Raw genomic sequence first — 14,657 nt, 5'->3', positions numbered from 1 at the left:
AATACCGAGTTCCAGTCTCCCCTTAAATGCAGAGAGGCTGTCCTATAGGCAGAAGTTGGTTTATGTGTTTATTCATCTATTTGTTCGGTGAATGCTTATGGACTGCCTAAGTAACTGCGATTTAAGATAAAAAGTGAAAAATCAAAAAGAGAGATATATGGACAAAACATTGATGGAAATAAAAACCCCACTGCTTTCAGTGTGCATGGCAAGGGGCTTAGGGAATTCTTACCTAAGCTCCCGTGAAATTATGATAGTCCCTCAACTCTCACCAGGCCAGATCAAAGTGATCTGCAGAGTTCAGGTACATTTGCCGTGTTGGTACACAGCTAAGGGTAAGTGCACTACGGAAGTACAGCCAAGAATGAAGAAATTATCAAGGTCAATGCCCAAGCTACTAGCTCTCAAAAGATCTTTCTCCCTCTCTGCACATGTCATTGTAGTTAAGATTAAATGCTTTTGCCATTTGTAGGCAAATTTGAAATTTGGGAGAAATGGTATAAAGATAGGTTTGATGAAAATTCAGCCAACTTTGTTTAACTCGAAAATTAGTATCCTTTGACTTGAGTTAAAAAGATGTGTGTGTGTGCATACATGGAGAATTGTGGCACGTAAAGTCATGCAGTGTGCATGTGCGCACGTGCTTTCTTTAGATACAAGGTGCCGTACTTCTCTGACAGAAGAAACTAAGGTAGCCAAGTAGAGTGTCATTGATAAAGTGCTTTACTCTATGTTCTTTAGGTCTAATGCCTTAGGTTGATTGTATTTCTGATTCAAATATGCTTATTCTCACAAGATTTTAGAATTTAGTTATGACAAATCCATTCCACTAATTTTCTTTTCTCTTTCTTTCCTTCTTCTTCTTCTTCTTCTTTTTTTTTTTTAAGATTTTATTTATTTGTCAGAGAGAGAGAGCACAAGCAGGGGGAGCTGCAGTCTTCCCGCTGAGCAGGGAACCCGATGCGGGGCTCAATCCCAGGACGCTGGGATCATGACCTGAGCTGAAGGCAGAGGCTTAACGACTGAGCCACCCAGGCGCCCCTCTTTCCTTCCATCTTCTCTTTCTTTCCTTCCTTTCTCTCTTTTTTTTTCTTTCCTCTTTCCCCCCTCCCTCTTTGTCTTTTTTATTTATAAAACTTTGCCAATATGGGCGTTAGGAAGGTAGGCAATGGGTGTTATCTAAAGTAACATAAAGTAGGATTAAATTAGTTAAGAAAGACAGTGTGAAGATTAATTTAGTAATTTCTATCTTCTCTCTACCTTATTATTATTCAGATATTTAATCCAGAAGTTGTTTGGGAACCTAAATTATCTAGGTAGTTATTTTGGTACTCTACTGTATTTATTATGTAAATACAGTCACCAAGTGAAACTTTAAGTTTACCCAAAAAAAAGTACAGAATATATACATCGCAAAAATGATTATTGAATATATGCAATAAATTCATGTAGATAAACACACTCTGTGCTACTGGAGCCTACACGAGAAAGCAAAGGACAATCAGAAATTTCTGGACTTCTATAAAGTACTTACCTTTTATCTAAAAATCAAAATTTTAAGTTGCTCTCAATACTTTTAAAAGGCTATACCCAATTTGAATGTAAAGTGAAGAAAATCTTTACCTCAAATTTTTCTTAGTACTTTGCCATCTATTTGAGAAATGAATTTCAAAAGACTATGTTTACTGTTATAATAAAAATATTTATTATAAAAATGATTACATCTCTCTGTACATAGAGAAAAAAACACAATTTATACATCAATAACTTAAGTGGTCCTGAACATTCAGTAACCATCTGCTAGAATCCTAAAGTTTTTCCATAGATTTCACAAATACCAGTGTAGACTATTTCTATTTTATAGAACTCAATTTGCACAGTTTATGTTATTGTGATATTAACATTTCTTCTCTAGTATTTTAAAGATAGTTCACAGTGTTGGGGTTAATTACTGAATCAACTGCTTTAAATCTTTGGTAAATACAAGTATTTACATGCAAAATGTTTAAGTTCAGTGAAAACTAAAAAGTCAAATAACCTATTGCAAATAGTTTTGTGTAATCGATAAATGCATGAGCCAGAGTCCCACCATCAAGAAAAGCCACTCTCTAGGACTTCTCATGATAGAGTCTGACATCCACAACAAATCAGTTGAGGCCTCTATGGCCATGACCAGAGAAGCACCACAATTCTAGGCCACAACAAAATTAAACACGAATGTTAAATTCAACATATACAAACAGTACTGATTCTTTTACAACGCAGAAAATTCTAGCTTTTTTTTATATCCTGGTTGACACATCAATTTGACATGGATGAGTTTATTATCTCATAAAAGCCCATTATCTCGCAAAAGTGAGAGAACCATTTAAAGAAGCCATTCTGTTCTGAAAGACATCAATTCATCCTCTTGCCAGTAATTTATCTATGAAAATATAGATCATTTCTTGAAATAATTTGTAGGGGAAAAAGCAAGATGCCTACTCTCTGTTTCCTTCCTTCCCCGCTTCCTTCCTTCCTCCTTTCCTCCCTCCCTTCGTCTCTTCCTCCCTCCCTTCCTTCCTTCCTCCCTTCCTTCTCTGAGAGTTATGTACTAGACAGGCCTGTCAACCTGCCTATTATACTTGAAGTCCCCAAAAGTTCCATATGCATTACAACTTTCATTTATCAGCCCTCCGTCTCAGTGATTCAAATGAAAGCCTCCTGGCATGAAAACCTCTTACTCCCAGGCTATTTGTTAAAAATGTCCCAAGAAGTCTTTAAATTCTAATGTTCTCGAGCCATTTGATAATTAGGAATCATTTTTAATGTTAATGCAGGAGTGTAGAGAATATAATTACACATATATCAAAAATGGATCTTTTTAAGCCTAGAAAGGGGATGCCATCATTGGATAACCACCATTGCAGGGGAGAGAACAGCCCCTCCTACTGATTTAGCTTCTGAATGCATGATTTCTTTCCCTAACATTGGTTTTTCCAATCTACCATCTCATTCATAAAAAAAGCAAGGGGAGAGATAGTTTTGGCTATCACTTTGGCAATTCTTCTCCCCCTCCAACCGCCAACATCCTGAATTCAGTGCCTATTTTAAAACTCACCCAAGACTAGGCAGGCACCTGGCAATAAGTGTTCACTTATGACAAGAAGTGTGAACAGGAGAGCAGCATAATGGAGATACAGTATTCATCAGGAGAAGCTTTGTTCTGAGTTTCTCCACTGGCCCAATGCCTTGGCTGCAACTTTGAATAAAAGTTGTTTTGATTCATTCCTCCTCATTCAAATAACATACAAAGTAAATGTTATTTAGTCACCAGTTTTCCTCCCTAGAGCACACAGAAATATAGGAAATGTACCTTTACATACATTTCTAATGACATAGCATAAGCTAAGCCCCACCCCTTTGATGGCAGGGAGATATTGGCATATGGACACTTGAGATGCAATAAATACCAATATCTTATGCCATCAACAGCAGGCCTAAAATATCAGTCTTTGCAAGTGCTAGCTTATATCTTCACTTTGCTCACATTCCCATCCTTGTTGATACAGACATGGCAAACTGAGGCTTTTCCTGGATTTAATACAAGCTCGTACGTTATGCTAAGTTAAAGAATAATGCCTACACTACACTTTCCTGGGTCAGAGAAATGGGCTTCGTTCCTCTTTGCACCGCTGTTCCAATCAAGGAGTTTTTGTTGCTTTTGTTTGTTTTTGAGGAAACAAGAGTTCACACTCAACCATGCAGGAAGCAGCACTGGCGTAGACCCACTTTGATCCCGTAAAGTGTCCCGAGTGTCCCTCTTCACAGAGCCACTTTCCCCTTCGCCAGGTTCTTTGGTTCCTTGCTGGGGATACACCAGTCGTCAGCCTCGATGCTCATCTGATAATGTTTGAAGGCTGATTTGTTAAAGACTGGGAGTTTTTCTACAGACTCTGACGATAAAGCCTGCATGAAGAGGGGGGAAGAAAAATCAACTCAAAGTATTCATGGCATGATTTGTACATGAAGTGATTATTCAAAATAAATCCAGACGTAAGTATTCAAACATTCAAATATGTTCCTTTAATTGATTCAGTTAATAAGAGCACACCATAGCCCATAGTATGCTAGGCAGTGTATAAAAGTAAAGTAAAAAACAAATATTATTTCTACCCTCTAGGGGCTAAAATAGCATATATACAATTATAAATTGGGGAACAGAATTTGTCTTCAATATTTACACCTGTCCCTTGTTCAGATATTGCTGATGTGACAGAACTGAATAGCAAAGCTATTCTTTCTTTACAAAAACCTTTGCCTCTGTGATAAAGAGTCCTAATCTGATACTATTAATTTATTAAAATCTGATACTATACATCTATCATCTCTTAATCTTTCCCAGTACTTGGAAGACTTTTGTTCATTTAAGAAATGAATACATTAACTATCTTCAGATAGTCAAAAGCCTCTCGGCAAATAATTCCCTTGCACAAAATGGGAGCCTACAAAAATAATGTTTTAGTTACTAATATCTGTAACTACATTTTCAGCCAAAACAGCTGGAAAACAATTAACGAATCAGGACAGTGACCTTAACAAATAAATTGAGGCTTTATCAGAAATAGAAAAAACATGTTTCAAGTTTTAAAGTTTAATCAGGAAATGCCAGGCATCCCACTGACTGCTTGTGAGCAGTTAGCTTTTCCTTCCCTGGATTTCTAATAAGGTCAGCTTAAGGTCTTGAGTATCTTGGTATCCGCTGTTTTCTAGGCTGGAACATTATTAGCATGTATTTCCCATGAGTTTAAGTAAAACCAAGGTACAGCTATTCTCACAGATGCCAAAAGGTGTTGGTTTAAAAAATTCACATGAGGATCTCCTCACTTGGAAACTAATATGCATCTTGAGAAACAATTTAGCTTCACTTGAAGCAGGTAGCTTGGCCCCACTTCTAACTGGTAAGTTACCATATTAAATATTATATAGTACAACTACACATACCAAACAGAAAATACAATGACTTATGGTGGTTATTTGCATTAACTCAGTTTGGGGTATTCACGGGGGACCACGGAACTCGGGGCCATAAAAACAGCATTGCTTTCAGAAATACTGTTTCGGGGCGCCTGGGTGGCTCAGTTGGTTGGGCGTCTGACTCTCGATTTCAGTTCAGGTCATGATCTCAGGCTCATGAGATCGAGCCCCGAGTCGGGCTCCACACTCAGTGGGGAGTCCACTTGAGATTCTTTCCCTCTCTTTCTATCCCTTCCCCCGCTTGCACTCACTCTCTCTTTCTCGCTCTCAAATACACAAATAAAATCTTAAAAAAAATAGAAATACGATTGTTTCTACTGAATTGAAAGGATACCTTTAAATAGATGATGGCCTCTGTTCCATATCCTGACATAGAGTAGAGATTCAGATCTCCCTGAAAGTACTTGGCATAGAGACGAGAAATTGGCAAGCCGTAACCAAAACCAGCCTAGAGGGAAAAGATCAGTTATTGGCAAAGCAATGGACATGCTCATTGAAATACAAAACATAGGAAGGAGTTATTATCCCCCCTGCTACTGATGTTCTAGAACCCAGATAAGTATTTTCTGCTTCCAAGCCGAGACCTCTCGTGAATTGTTTCACCGTCTTCAGCTTACTTTCTCATGCTTTCTCCTATCCCCCACGCCCAATTTAACTAAATTGACTAATTTGCCTAAATACTTCCTTGTAATCCTTGCTTTACATTCAGAACTAGGTGGCTGGGATGAACTTAGCCTTTAATTGGTCTTACCAAAGGAGCATTCCGGGGATTATCCATCACGGGCGTTGGTGCAGTGGAGTATGTGTAACTAAAGAGGCGGTCAATGATCCTCAGGGGAACGCCACCTCCTCTGTCCGAAATCTTAAATAAACAAACAAACCAAAGCTATGCATTAAAAACAAGGTGCATTTATCGATCTAAAAATGTTTTCCCTTTATTTAAAAGTCACCCGGTGTACATGACCTTGATCTGCGGCTCAAAGCAGAGCACTTTATGATTACTGACACTTTTTTAGTTCTCTCAAGAGAGACTCAAAAGAACAACAGAGAATGGTTACCTTAATTGTAAGATCTTCTTTTCCCAAGACAACAATCACTTCAATTGGTGTAAGGGAAGGCCAGTTTTCCTGGTGTTCAACTGTTGCTCTCATCGCATTCTAAAGAAATCAAAACCATACAGAATTCAATGGCAGAAGAATGAGAAACAATAAATAACCGTTTTTTATGTTTAAAATAAAAGCAGCACAGAGGGTAATTCAAAGTTCCTATTTTTTTTAAGTTAGTAGTAAAATAGCTCTGTAAATAGCCATTTATGAATGTGTCATGCAGGATGTATAATGAAAAATATTCATTTACCATGTAATATAGCTCCTGGGAGTAATGTCTAATGGAAAAACAATTCTGCTAGCTGTCAAGTTCTTATTTGTAAGCTTAATTTAAATGTAGAAATTGGTTTGTATAGTCCATTTCCTGGCTCTCTCTTTTCTGTCTTTCCATTACATTTTACATCCAAGCACCAAAGACTATTACATAACAAATGAACAGTGAATCATTGAACCAATTTATTGGCTTTTATAAAAGTTGCTGGGAAAGGTTGTTACTATTTAAAAGGATAGTAAATAATTCTAAATTAAATTTCAATTTGCATTTGATTATCATTTTAACTTTTACCAGTGATGGCAAAAAAACTCTAGGAGTTGGATCATTCAATTTAAAAATGAATGAAATCAACGAAAAAAGTATCTTTTGTCCTTTTACAGAGAAGAAACTCAAACAAGTTTGCAGACAACTGGATGAATCTCATACAGATAAAAGTTTTGGTTTATGTCGCCCGTTTTCCTCTCTAATCTTCTTGTGGTACATTATCTGCTTTCTGGTTTCTATATGATACTAAGTTCTAATCATCAGCTGAAGTAAAAGAAAATAGATCAGATGTCTGTAGTACAATCAATACCTCATTGTACTAACATTAGAATAAGGTAGGAAACAGTAAGTTCTGAGAAAAGCTAAATCGGAATTAGTGGCAAATTTCAGGTTTTTTAGGCTTCCTCCTCCAGGAGTCCCGGAGACTCTTGGAAAGCATCACAAAGCTTCAGGTGTTTTTTTCTTTTTTGGTAAAAGTACAGTTTTGGTTTGGTCTTAGAACCTGGGGCAGGATTTGATTCTTGGTACCTGGCTACGCCAGACCAGTAACATTCACATCCTTGGTGAGCTTGTTAGAAATGCAAATTCTCAGACGTACAGAATCAAAATCTCTGGGCCAGAGCCTAAGAACCTATGTTTTAAGAAGCCCTCCAGGTGATTCCAATGCATACTAAAGTTTAAGAAGCACTGTCCTAGAGTCTTGCTATGGAAAGTGTTGGAGTGTGGACCAGCAGCAGCACCTGCCAGCTTATTATGAATTCTAAACCCCACCCTAGTCCCACTGAACCAGAATTTTAACAAAATCCCAGATGACTCACATGCACATTAAAGTTGGTCATGGAGGGAACTGACTGCCTTCTGAGTATATTCTAGACTCAGGTTGGAACCCTGCCTGCTACCTGCAGTAGCTCTGGACCTGAACGTCTGGATTCGGAGCTAGACCATCCTGCTGGGGTGGAGGTAACAAGGCCCCATTTACTGTAGCATTCACCCCCTGACCTTCCTTAACAAATGCATGAATGACTAGTGCTTTGTTGGACACCTGAAAAAATAATAAGAACAGGGAGCACGAAGGCATCGTGAATCATATTGCGCGTTCTCCAATATGTGTGGATGCTCTCATGAACCGCATGTGCCCTTTCCAACGCTAACTGTAGCTTCTTTCTGTTAGGAGCCCTGAAGCATGTTTGGGAGAAGATAGCGAGGCTCCCACTTAGTGGGAAGCGATAAAGGAAATAAAAAGGTAACCTGTGAATTAAAAACAAAACAAAATTGCAATTATTTTTGAAGTGTCATACCTTGAATAGTTCAAAGAGCATATGATGAAGGTGAGAAGGTACATACACAATGTGAATTGGTTGGCCTGGCGATTTTCCTAGGAAAAAATTAAACTCATTTAGAACTGGTAAACAAGTATTTCATTAAAACAAACTTCCGTATCTATTTGATTAACAGAGACTCCTTATTCCCAAGATTAGAATACTCCCCATCTTCCTTTACTCTGAAATTCTACCCTAGAACCTTCCCTCTTAAACAGTAAACACAACTGGCTTATTTTCAAAATACTATTACAGCTGCTGCCTTGTGCTCTATGATTAATTTTTGCATTTTTCTACAAATGTATAAGGTCAGATGAAGTGCATGACAAGGTTGCTATAAATTAGGTTATGTGGGCTATTTCAGAGTTAAAATCATACATTTTAAGAAAGAAAAAAATTCATGTATCCATAGTATAATACTGAAATTAACGTTAGCTATAATTTTCATATTTTATGGGGAAATAACACATTTGATTATTCTTGATTTTTATCAGCCAAACATTAAATCTTACAGGCTAAATATGCTTACATTTCACTGAGAGGCAAAAGAAAACAGAGAAACAAAAACCTCATAATACTGTTTGAGAAGAAAAATAAAAGTATTATTCTTTGGTGTCCCAGGCCTTGGCAAAGTTTGAATCAGAAAACAGAAGGTCTGGCACAATTCCCTCTTTATTTTATCAAACAGTTCAAGCAGTTTAGCTACACATATTATGCAACAATGCTGTTAATGCTTAGAGATATTTTTCAATCTTTATTTGTATTCCTATTTTTAAATTAGCAATCGATTACATGTACATATCCCCAGTCCATGAGTTAGGGTACTTTTAATTTGAACAACTTAATTTTAACTGTCCTGCTCTGAGAAACACTATGGGATAAGATAAAAACAGTGCCTTGCATTCATTATAATATCATTTCAATGTGGGAAGACCCTCTCTTTTCAGGCACCCTGGAGCTGAAGCCACTGAGGTATGCTCTGCATCCAAAACAGTGGTGTCTACTTACAGTGCAATTAAAACTTTTTTTTTTTGTAATTTAAAAACATTTTTAAAAGAACATTTAACATGAGATCTACCTTCTTAAATATCTAAGTGTACAATATAGTATTGTTAACCGTAGGCATGATGTTGTACAGCAGATTTCTAGAATTTATTCATCTTGTGTAACTGAAATTTTATATCCATTAAGTAGCAACTCCCCATGTACCCCAGCTCCCAGCCTCTGGCAACCACCTTTCTACTTTCTGCCTCTTTGAATTTAACTATTTTACATACTTCAGATGAGTGGAATCACACAGTATTTGTTCCACGACTGGCTTATTTTTTACAGTACAATTTAAAGTGTTTTTGTTTCCAGGTCTTATGAGTAACTTCTCCAGGAGGATATTCCTGCTACCAAGTGGTTCCTCTTACTTCTGGCTTCCCTGCCCCATATTCTGCAATAAGCTATCTTTCTTTGATCTAAGACTGGAACTAGGTTGCTACTCTAAATCTTAAATTACTTGCTCAAACCATTCTTCTTTATGAATCATCATTAGTGACTGAATATGCTCAGTTGGAACTTTCCAATTGAGATGAAGAGAACTTTGGCTTCAATAAAAAAGTGTACAAATTCTAGACAAGTTCAGAAGGGAGAAAAAGAACACAGAAGTTGCTTTGTATTTATAAGAAGTAATCATACTGGGAGAACAGTGAATTTCCTGTAGATTAAAATATGTTTTATTTGTAGCTTACCATTCACTTGTGTGAGCTTTAATTCTGGAGATGTTAAATAATACTGGTCACAAAGCATCTTTGAACACTCAAAGGCATCTGAAATAGAAGGTTTTTTTTCAAAATGATGAAATGAATTTATGCCAAGTAAAATTTTCATGTGATCTTCAGTGTGTGTACTACCCTTACTCTAGAATATTCATTAAAGTACAGGTTTGTATATATGAAAAAAATACCTCTTTAATGTTTTATGGAAGAATTAAGACAGTGTTGAAGTTATAGCTGTGGCAATAGGAATATGCACACTTCAGAGACTGAACACAATACATAAGAATATGGCACATTAGCCATTACTGTTTGGATTTTTATAATTTAATTAATGATTTTATTAAACCCCTGACTCAAAAGCAAAGGACCTTCATGACAGTATTTATAAAAATATAAATAGAACATTCCGAATATAGATTTATTCACAAAGTCACCTCAACTATAGATAAGTCAATCATATAGTGTATATTTTCAATAAGGGAAATGCAGAAATCTAGAAATTACCTTGGACCACGGCTGCCACATCACAGTTTGGATCAATGCTTCCAATGTGAGTTGGGTCTCCTGTCTGTGAGTCACTAAATATAAGAACTGTTGAAAAATAAAAACAAAAGATGTTGTTATAAAAATCTGGATAATCATGATTAAAATTCTTCCTTCCTAGTCCTACAGGCAGAAACTATCAGTTGCTCTGAAAGAAAATGTTCAATCGTAGTTTTAATTGAGCCCCTGAAGAATGAAACATCTGGGTGGGGTACGGCTTATATTCCACACCCTTCTCAGTATATCATGACCATGATGAGCTAACTTACTATGCTGGTTCATCAGCATCCGGGTAGAAATGCGGTTCATGTAAAATCGATCCAAGAAATACTGAAGATTTTGATTGGTGACTGGGTCAACTGTACAACCATCTTTATATTCTATGACTCCTTGTGCCATGGTCGGAACTACATTGTGGTGTCTATTTCGAACTTTGATGAGAGTATCTATAAAACTAAGCCAAAACACATTTACAGTTACTGAAAGTTCAAGTAAGTTTCATTCACTTGTATCCCTTAGATTACTTCAAAGAAGGCTAAAGTTTATTTTAAGTAACCATCTAAAGAAATCAAATGATAAAATGTTTGGATGAAGCTTTATTAAGGTTCTCACTTACAGATTCTTCAACTACAATAGAGGGGATGGTGTCACAAACAGATTTTTTTTTCCTTCTAGCTTAATGTAAAAATACCAGCTTTCTAACTGGTGAATTCATTCTGGGAATTCATTAAGCCTTCTCTTTAAAAAATAATAATTAAAAAATAATTAATATTAAAGAGAATTCTAGAGTGCCATTTTGGAAAAAACCTTCAAGATTTCTTCTTGGATTTATAAAAAGATTCTTCTTTCCTAGTCTTACAGGCAGAAACTACAGTTACTCTGAAAGAAAATGTTCAATCACCAGTGACAATGACATATATTAATATTATGTAATAGTAAATCCATCTGTGAATCTAATCATCAGACTAAATTTATAGTAAAAAATAGATTTCCTTAAAAATAAACAGTTCCCTGCACTTGTTCGTACTCAGCCTCATTTTCAATGTCATCATTCCTTATCACTTTTAAAAAACCAACAAGTCAAAACTTGTCATTTGTAAGGGGGAGGTTATTTTTTATTCAAAGTTGTAGCTCCTTTAATTTATGTCTAAAAGAAATCTTCGAAGTATGTCTGGAAACAATCAGAGTTTTAGAAACGTATTCTTTTTTTTTTTTTAATTTTATTTTACTAGGTTATGCTAATCAGTATACAATACATCATTAGTTTTTGATGTGGTGATCCACGATTCATGGTTTTCGTGTAACACCCAGTGCTCCATGCAGTACGTGCCCTCCCATTAGAAACGTATTCTAATGCATAGAACTTACTCTGATAATGCTTTCTGGTCCTCTGGGCTTTTCTCATGGAATTCCACCAAATCCATCAGGCTCTGGATATACCTATAAAGTGACAGGTGTGCTTTAAGTTTTAAAGTTGAATAGTCAGATACAAGTGGCTAAATCATTTCAAAATGACTGCAAAAGAGAAAGTATTATGTTTAAAGTTAAAACTTTCCTTCAAGACACTGGAAAACACTATATCTAAAAAAAAACCACAAAAAAACAACAAAGCTATGACTTTAACCCTCAGCTTTCTAACTTAAAATTTGTATTTCTTTAATCATTCCAGATCAGTAGTCAGTTTTTTGTTTTATCTGGCAAATGTTTTCTTTTTTTATAGCATTCAGAAATAACTTTTTAAGGAAGGCTTCCTATTTTTTCCTACTATATTCATTCATAGGTGAGTAGAAGTCATGAAAGCGGCAGTAAATACTATGGATGATGGGGTGCCTGGGTGGCTCAGTTGGTTAAGCGACTGCCTTCGGCTCAGGTCATGATCCTGGAGTCCCGGGATCGAGTCCCGCATTGGGCTCCCTGCTCGGCAGGGAGTCTGCTTCTCCCTCTGACCTTCCTCCTTCTCATGCTCTCTGTCTCTCATTCTCTCTCTCTCAAATAGATAAATAAAATCTTAAAAAAAAAAAATACTATGGATGATGTGTTTCAGATTATAATTGTTTAATATGTGTTTCAGATTGTAAATGTTTAATAATATATATATTTATAATTTGCATTTGTAATATATAATATTTATATAACTATAATATATATTGTATATTTATATTTATAATATATGTAATTATATAATATATATTTACAGTATTTTTAATATGTATATATTTCTTAAATCAATAAACAAAAAGCTGTGTAGTCAGTGGATTAGGGTGAGGCTCTGGTGTATGTCTGCCTCAGTGCATACCCCGGTCCTATTCTCTGAAAATCTGTTCCTTTGGGTGATCTACCCTCTCCAAGCCTCAGTATCCTTATCTGTAAAATGAGATGATAATAACTGACAGTTATTAAGTGCTGGCTGTGTGCCAGGTACTGTTTCAAGTACTTTTATTATGGATTAGCTCATGTAACTTCACTCACATAACCCTTTGAAGCATATACTTTATTTTCCTCAGTAACAGACGGGGGAATTGAGGCATAGAGAATTTAAGATACTTGCCAAGAATTCCACAACTAGGAAGAGGCAAAGGCAGGATCTGAACCCAAAGCCTGCTGTTAATTGGTTTCTAAGTAACAAAGATCAGATCCTCTAAATAGTAGTCCTTCTGTCTATTTCTAGGATAGCATTCCGTGTGCAATGTCAAATTCTTTTATTATTTAAAATACAATTATATTGTGAAAGTATGTACTTTTTCAGGGCAAGATGTCTGTAGCTTTATAACTGTCCTTATGATAATTTACCCTAAATAACTAAAAACATCTTTACATCTTTCAAAAATATTTACTGTTCAGGCCACCTGTTTTCCAATTATGATGCTAACATATTATAAGAATTCATACTCAGATACTAGTCTTAAAAATAGAGACTGTTTCAGAATGATTCACCACTTACCAGCTTTTAACTAATCGCACTGAAGAAGTATTGACTAATCGATCAGGGAGGATATCAATTTCCTTCAGGATATTGGCTAGCCTCACAGGCAATTCTTGTCTCAAAAATGCAAAAGAAGTTCTTTCACACGCATTTTCTGAACCTGTAATAAATAACTTTTATTTAGCTTTGGGGAAAAAGTAGCTCTAAATGATACATTTGAATAGTATTAACTAACCAATATTGAACACACACACATATCATAAAATCATAGTTTCACCCTCAGTTGGGTTACTATTTATAGTAAAAAGAAGTATCTCCTTCTTCATTGTCTTTTTCTTTACTTTCTTTTTTTTAAAAATGACCAATATGAGAATTGTTGTTTTCTTTTTTTGGAAGAGGATTCACTTCCACGAAGTCAAAATATCCCATAGCCCAGTCAACATCACAATGTCAACCTGACAACATCGTTCAGAAAGTTCTAGATATAAAATTGGAGTAGAGGGATAAAAGGGTGGGTAGGAGTGCTGATGTTTCCACATTAGTGATAAATAATACCACAACTAAATCCTTGAAATTTTCCTTATAAGATCACTGCAGAAAGTCTGTAAACCGTTTTGGCAGTAATGCAAATATATGGAAAACCATTATGATAAAGAGACAAAACTGTTAGCAATGCAGAGAGATGAAGGTGGCTAAGGGATAAAATCTGAATTAATTTGAGGCTATTTTGTAATATTAGGAATCCTCCCCCAAAAGTATTATGCTGTGAAGGAGGGTTAAAGTTTTTTAAATCATCGTTAAGTAGTGACAGAAAGCAGTAAGTATTTTGACTGGAAGCTTTGGACGGAAAGATGAGCTCAAACCATCCAGCATCAGCGGGTCAGCAAGTGGCCTTGACCTGTAGGCACAAACTGTCAGAAATAAGGCAGATCTAGGAAAGGGCAAGGAGCACTGGCGTCGAGGCTCCAAGGTTCAGCAGGAGAGCAGACTCCAGTTACTTTAAGCAAGGAGCTCTGCCCTCCCTGCACAAAGGCTGAAAGTTAAGGAAGCTCCCCAACCCCAGCGCCCCCACCCGGCCCTACTTCCCAGCTCACCAAAGTCCAGGAGCTGCTTTATGGACAGCGGGGACGGGCTGTAGCGTGAAAAATGCTCGACCTCGCGGGGCACCAGGCCGGCGCTGCTCAGCGAGCCGGCGCTGCGCATCACGAAGCGGGCCGCCTTCATCTTGATGCCCACCCTGCCCGCAAGCGCTGGGGCTGGCTTGAGGGACGAAGGCAGAGGAAAGCAGAACCTGGGACCGAGGAGGGGGCGGTGCGCGTCTAGGCAAGGAGGGCAGGTGGCCTGACTCGTGCACCCGGCCTGGGCTGAGATTCTGGGGTGCTTCCGAGTGGAGGAGGGCGGCAGTAAGTGAGGAGCCGCGAGGGGCTGGAGACTCAAGTTCCCATCTGG

General features: G+C 37.0%; 1 protein-coding gene across 1 annotated transcript; it reads right to left on the bottom strand.

Moving 5' to 3' along the window:
* Positions 1-1,681: 1,681 nt before the first annotated feature.
* On the bottom strand, positions 1,682-14,650 carry PDK4 (pyruvate dehydrogenase kinase 4). Its single transcript, XM_045864671.3, has 11 exons — positions 14,303-14,650; positions 13,227-13,368; positions 11,654-11,725; positions 10,555-10,739; positions 10,247-10,333; positions 9,716-9,793; positions 7,959-8,035; positions 6,075-6,173; positions 5,768-5,878; positions 5,351-5,464; positions 1,682-3,948 (listed from the first exon to the last, which is right to left on the bottom strand). The coding sequence occupies exons 1-11, from the start codon at positions 14,430-14,432 to the stop codon at positions 3,805-3,807; spliced, it is 1,239 nt and encodes a 412-aa protein (XP_045720627.1). The 5' UTR covers positions 14,433-14,650; the 3' UTR covers positions 1,682-3,804.
* Between the last annotated feature and the right edge of the window lie 7 nt (positions 14,651-14,657).

This window comes from Mirounga angustirostris, unplaced genomic scaffold, assembly GCF_029215605.1.
Source record: "Mirounga angustirostris isolate CCGP_5_RB_7025 unplaced genomic scaffold, mMirAng1.0.hap1 SCAF_12, whole genome shotgun sequence".
In the NCBI taxonomy this organism is placed as follows: domain Eukaryota; kingdom Metazoa; phylum Chordata; class Mammalia; order Carnivora; family Phocidae; genus Mirounga; species Mirounga angustirostris.
This window is presented reverse-complemented; position numbering and strand designations above follow the sequence as displayed.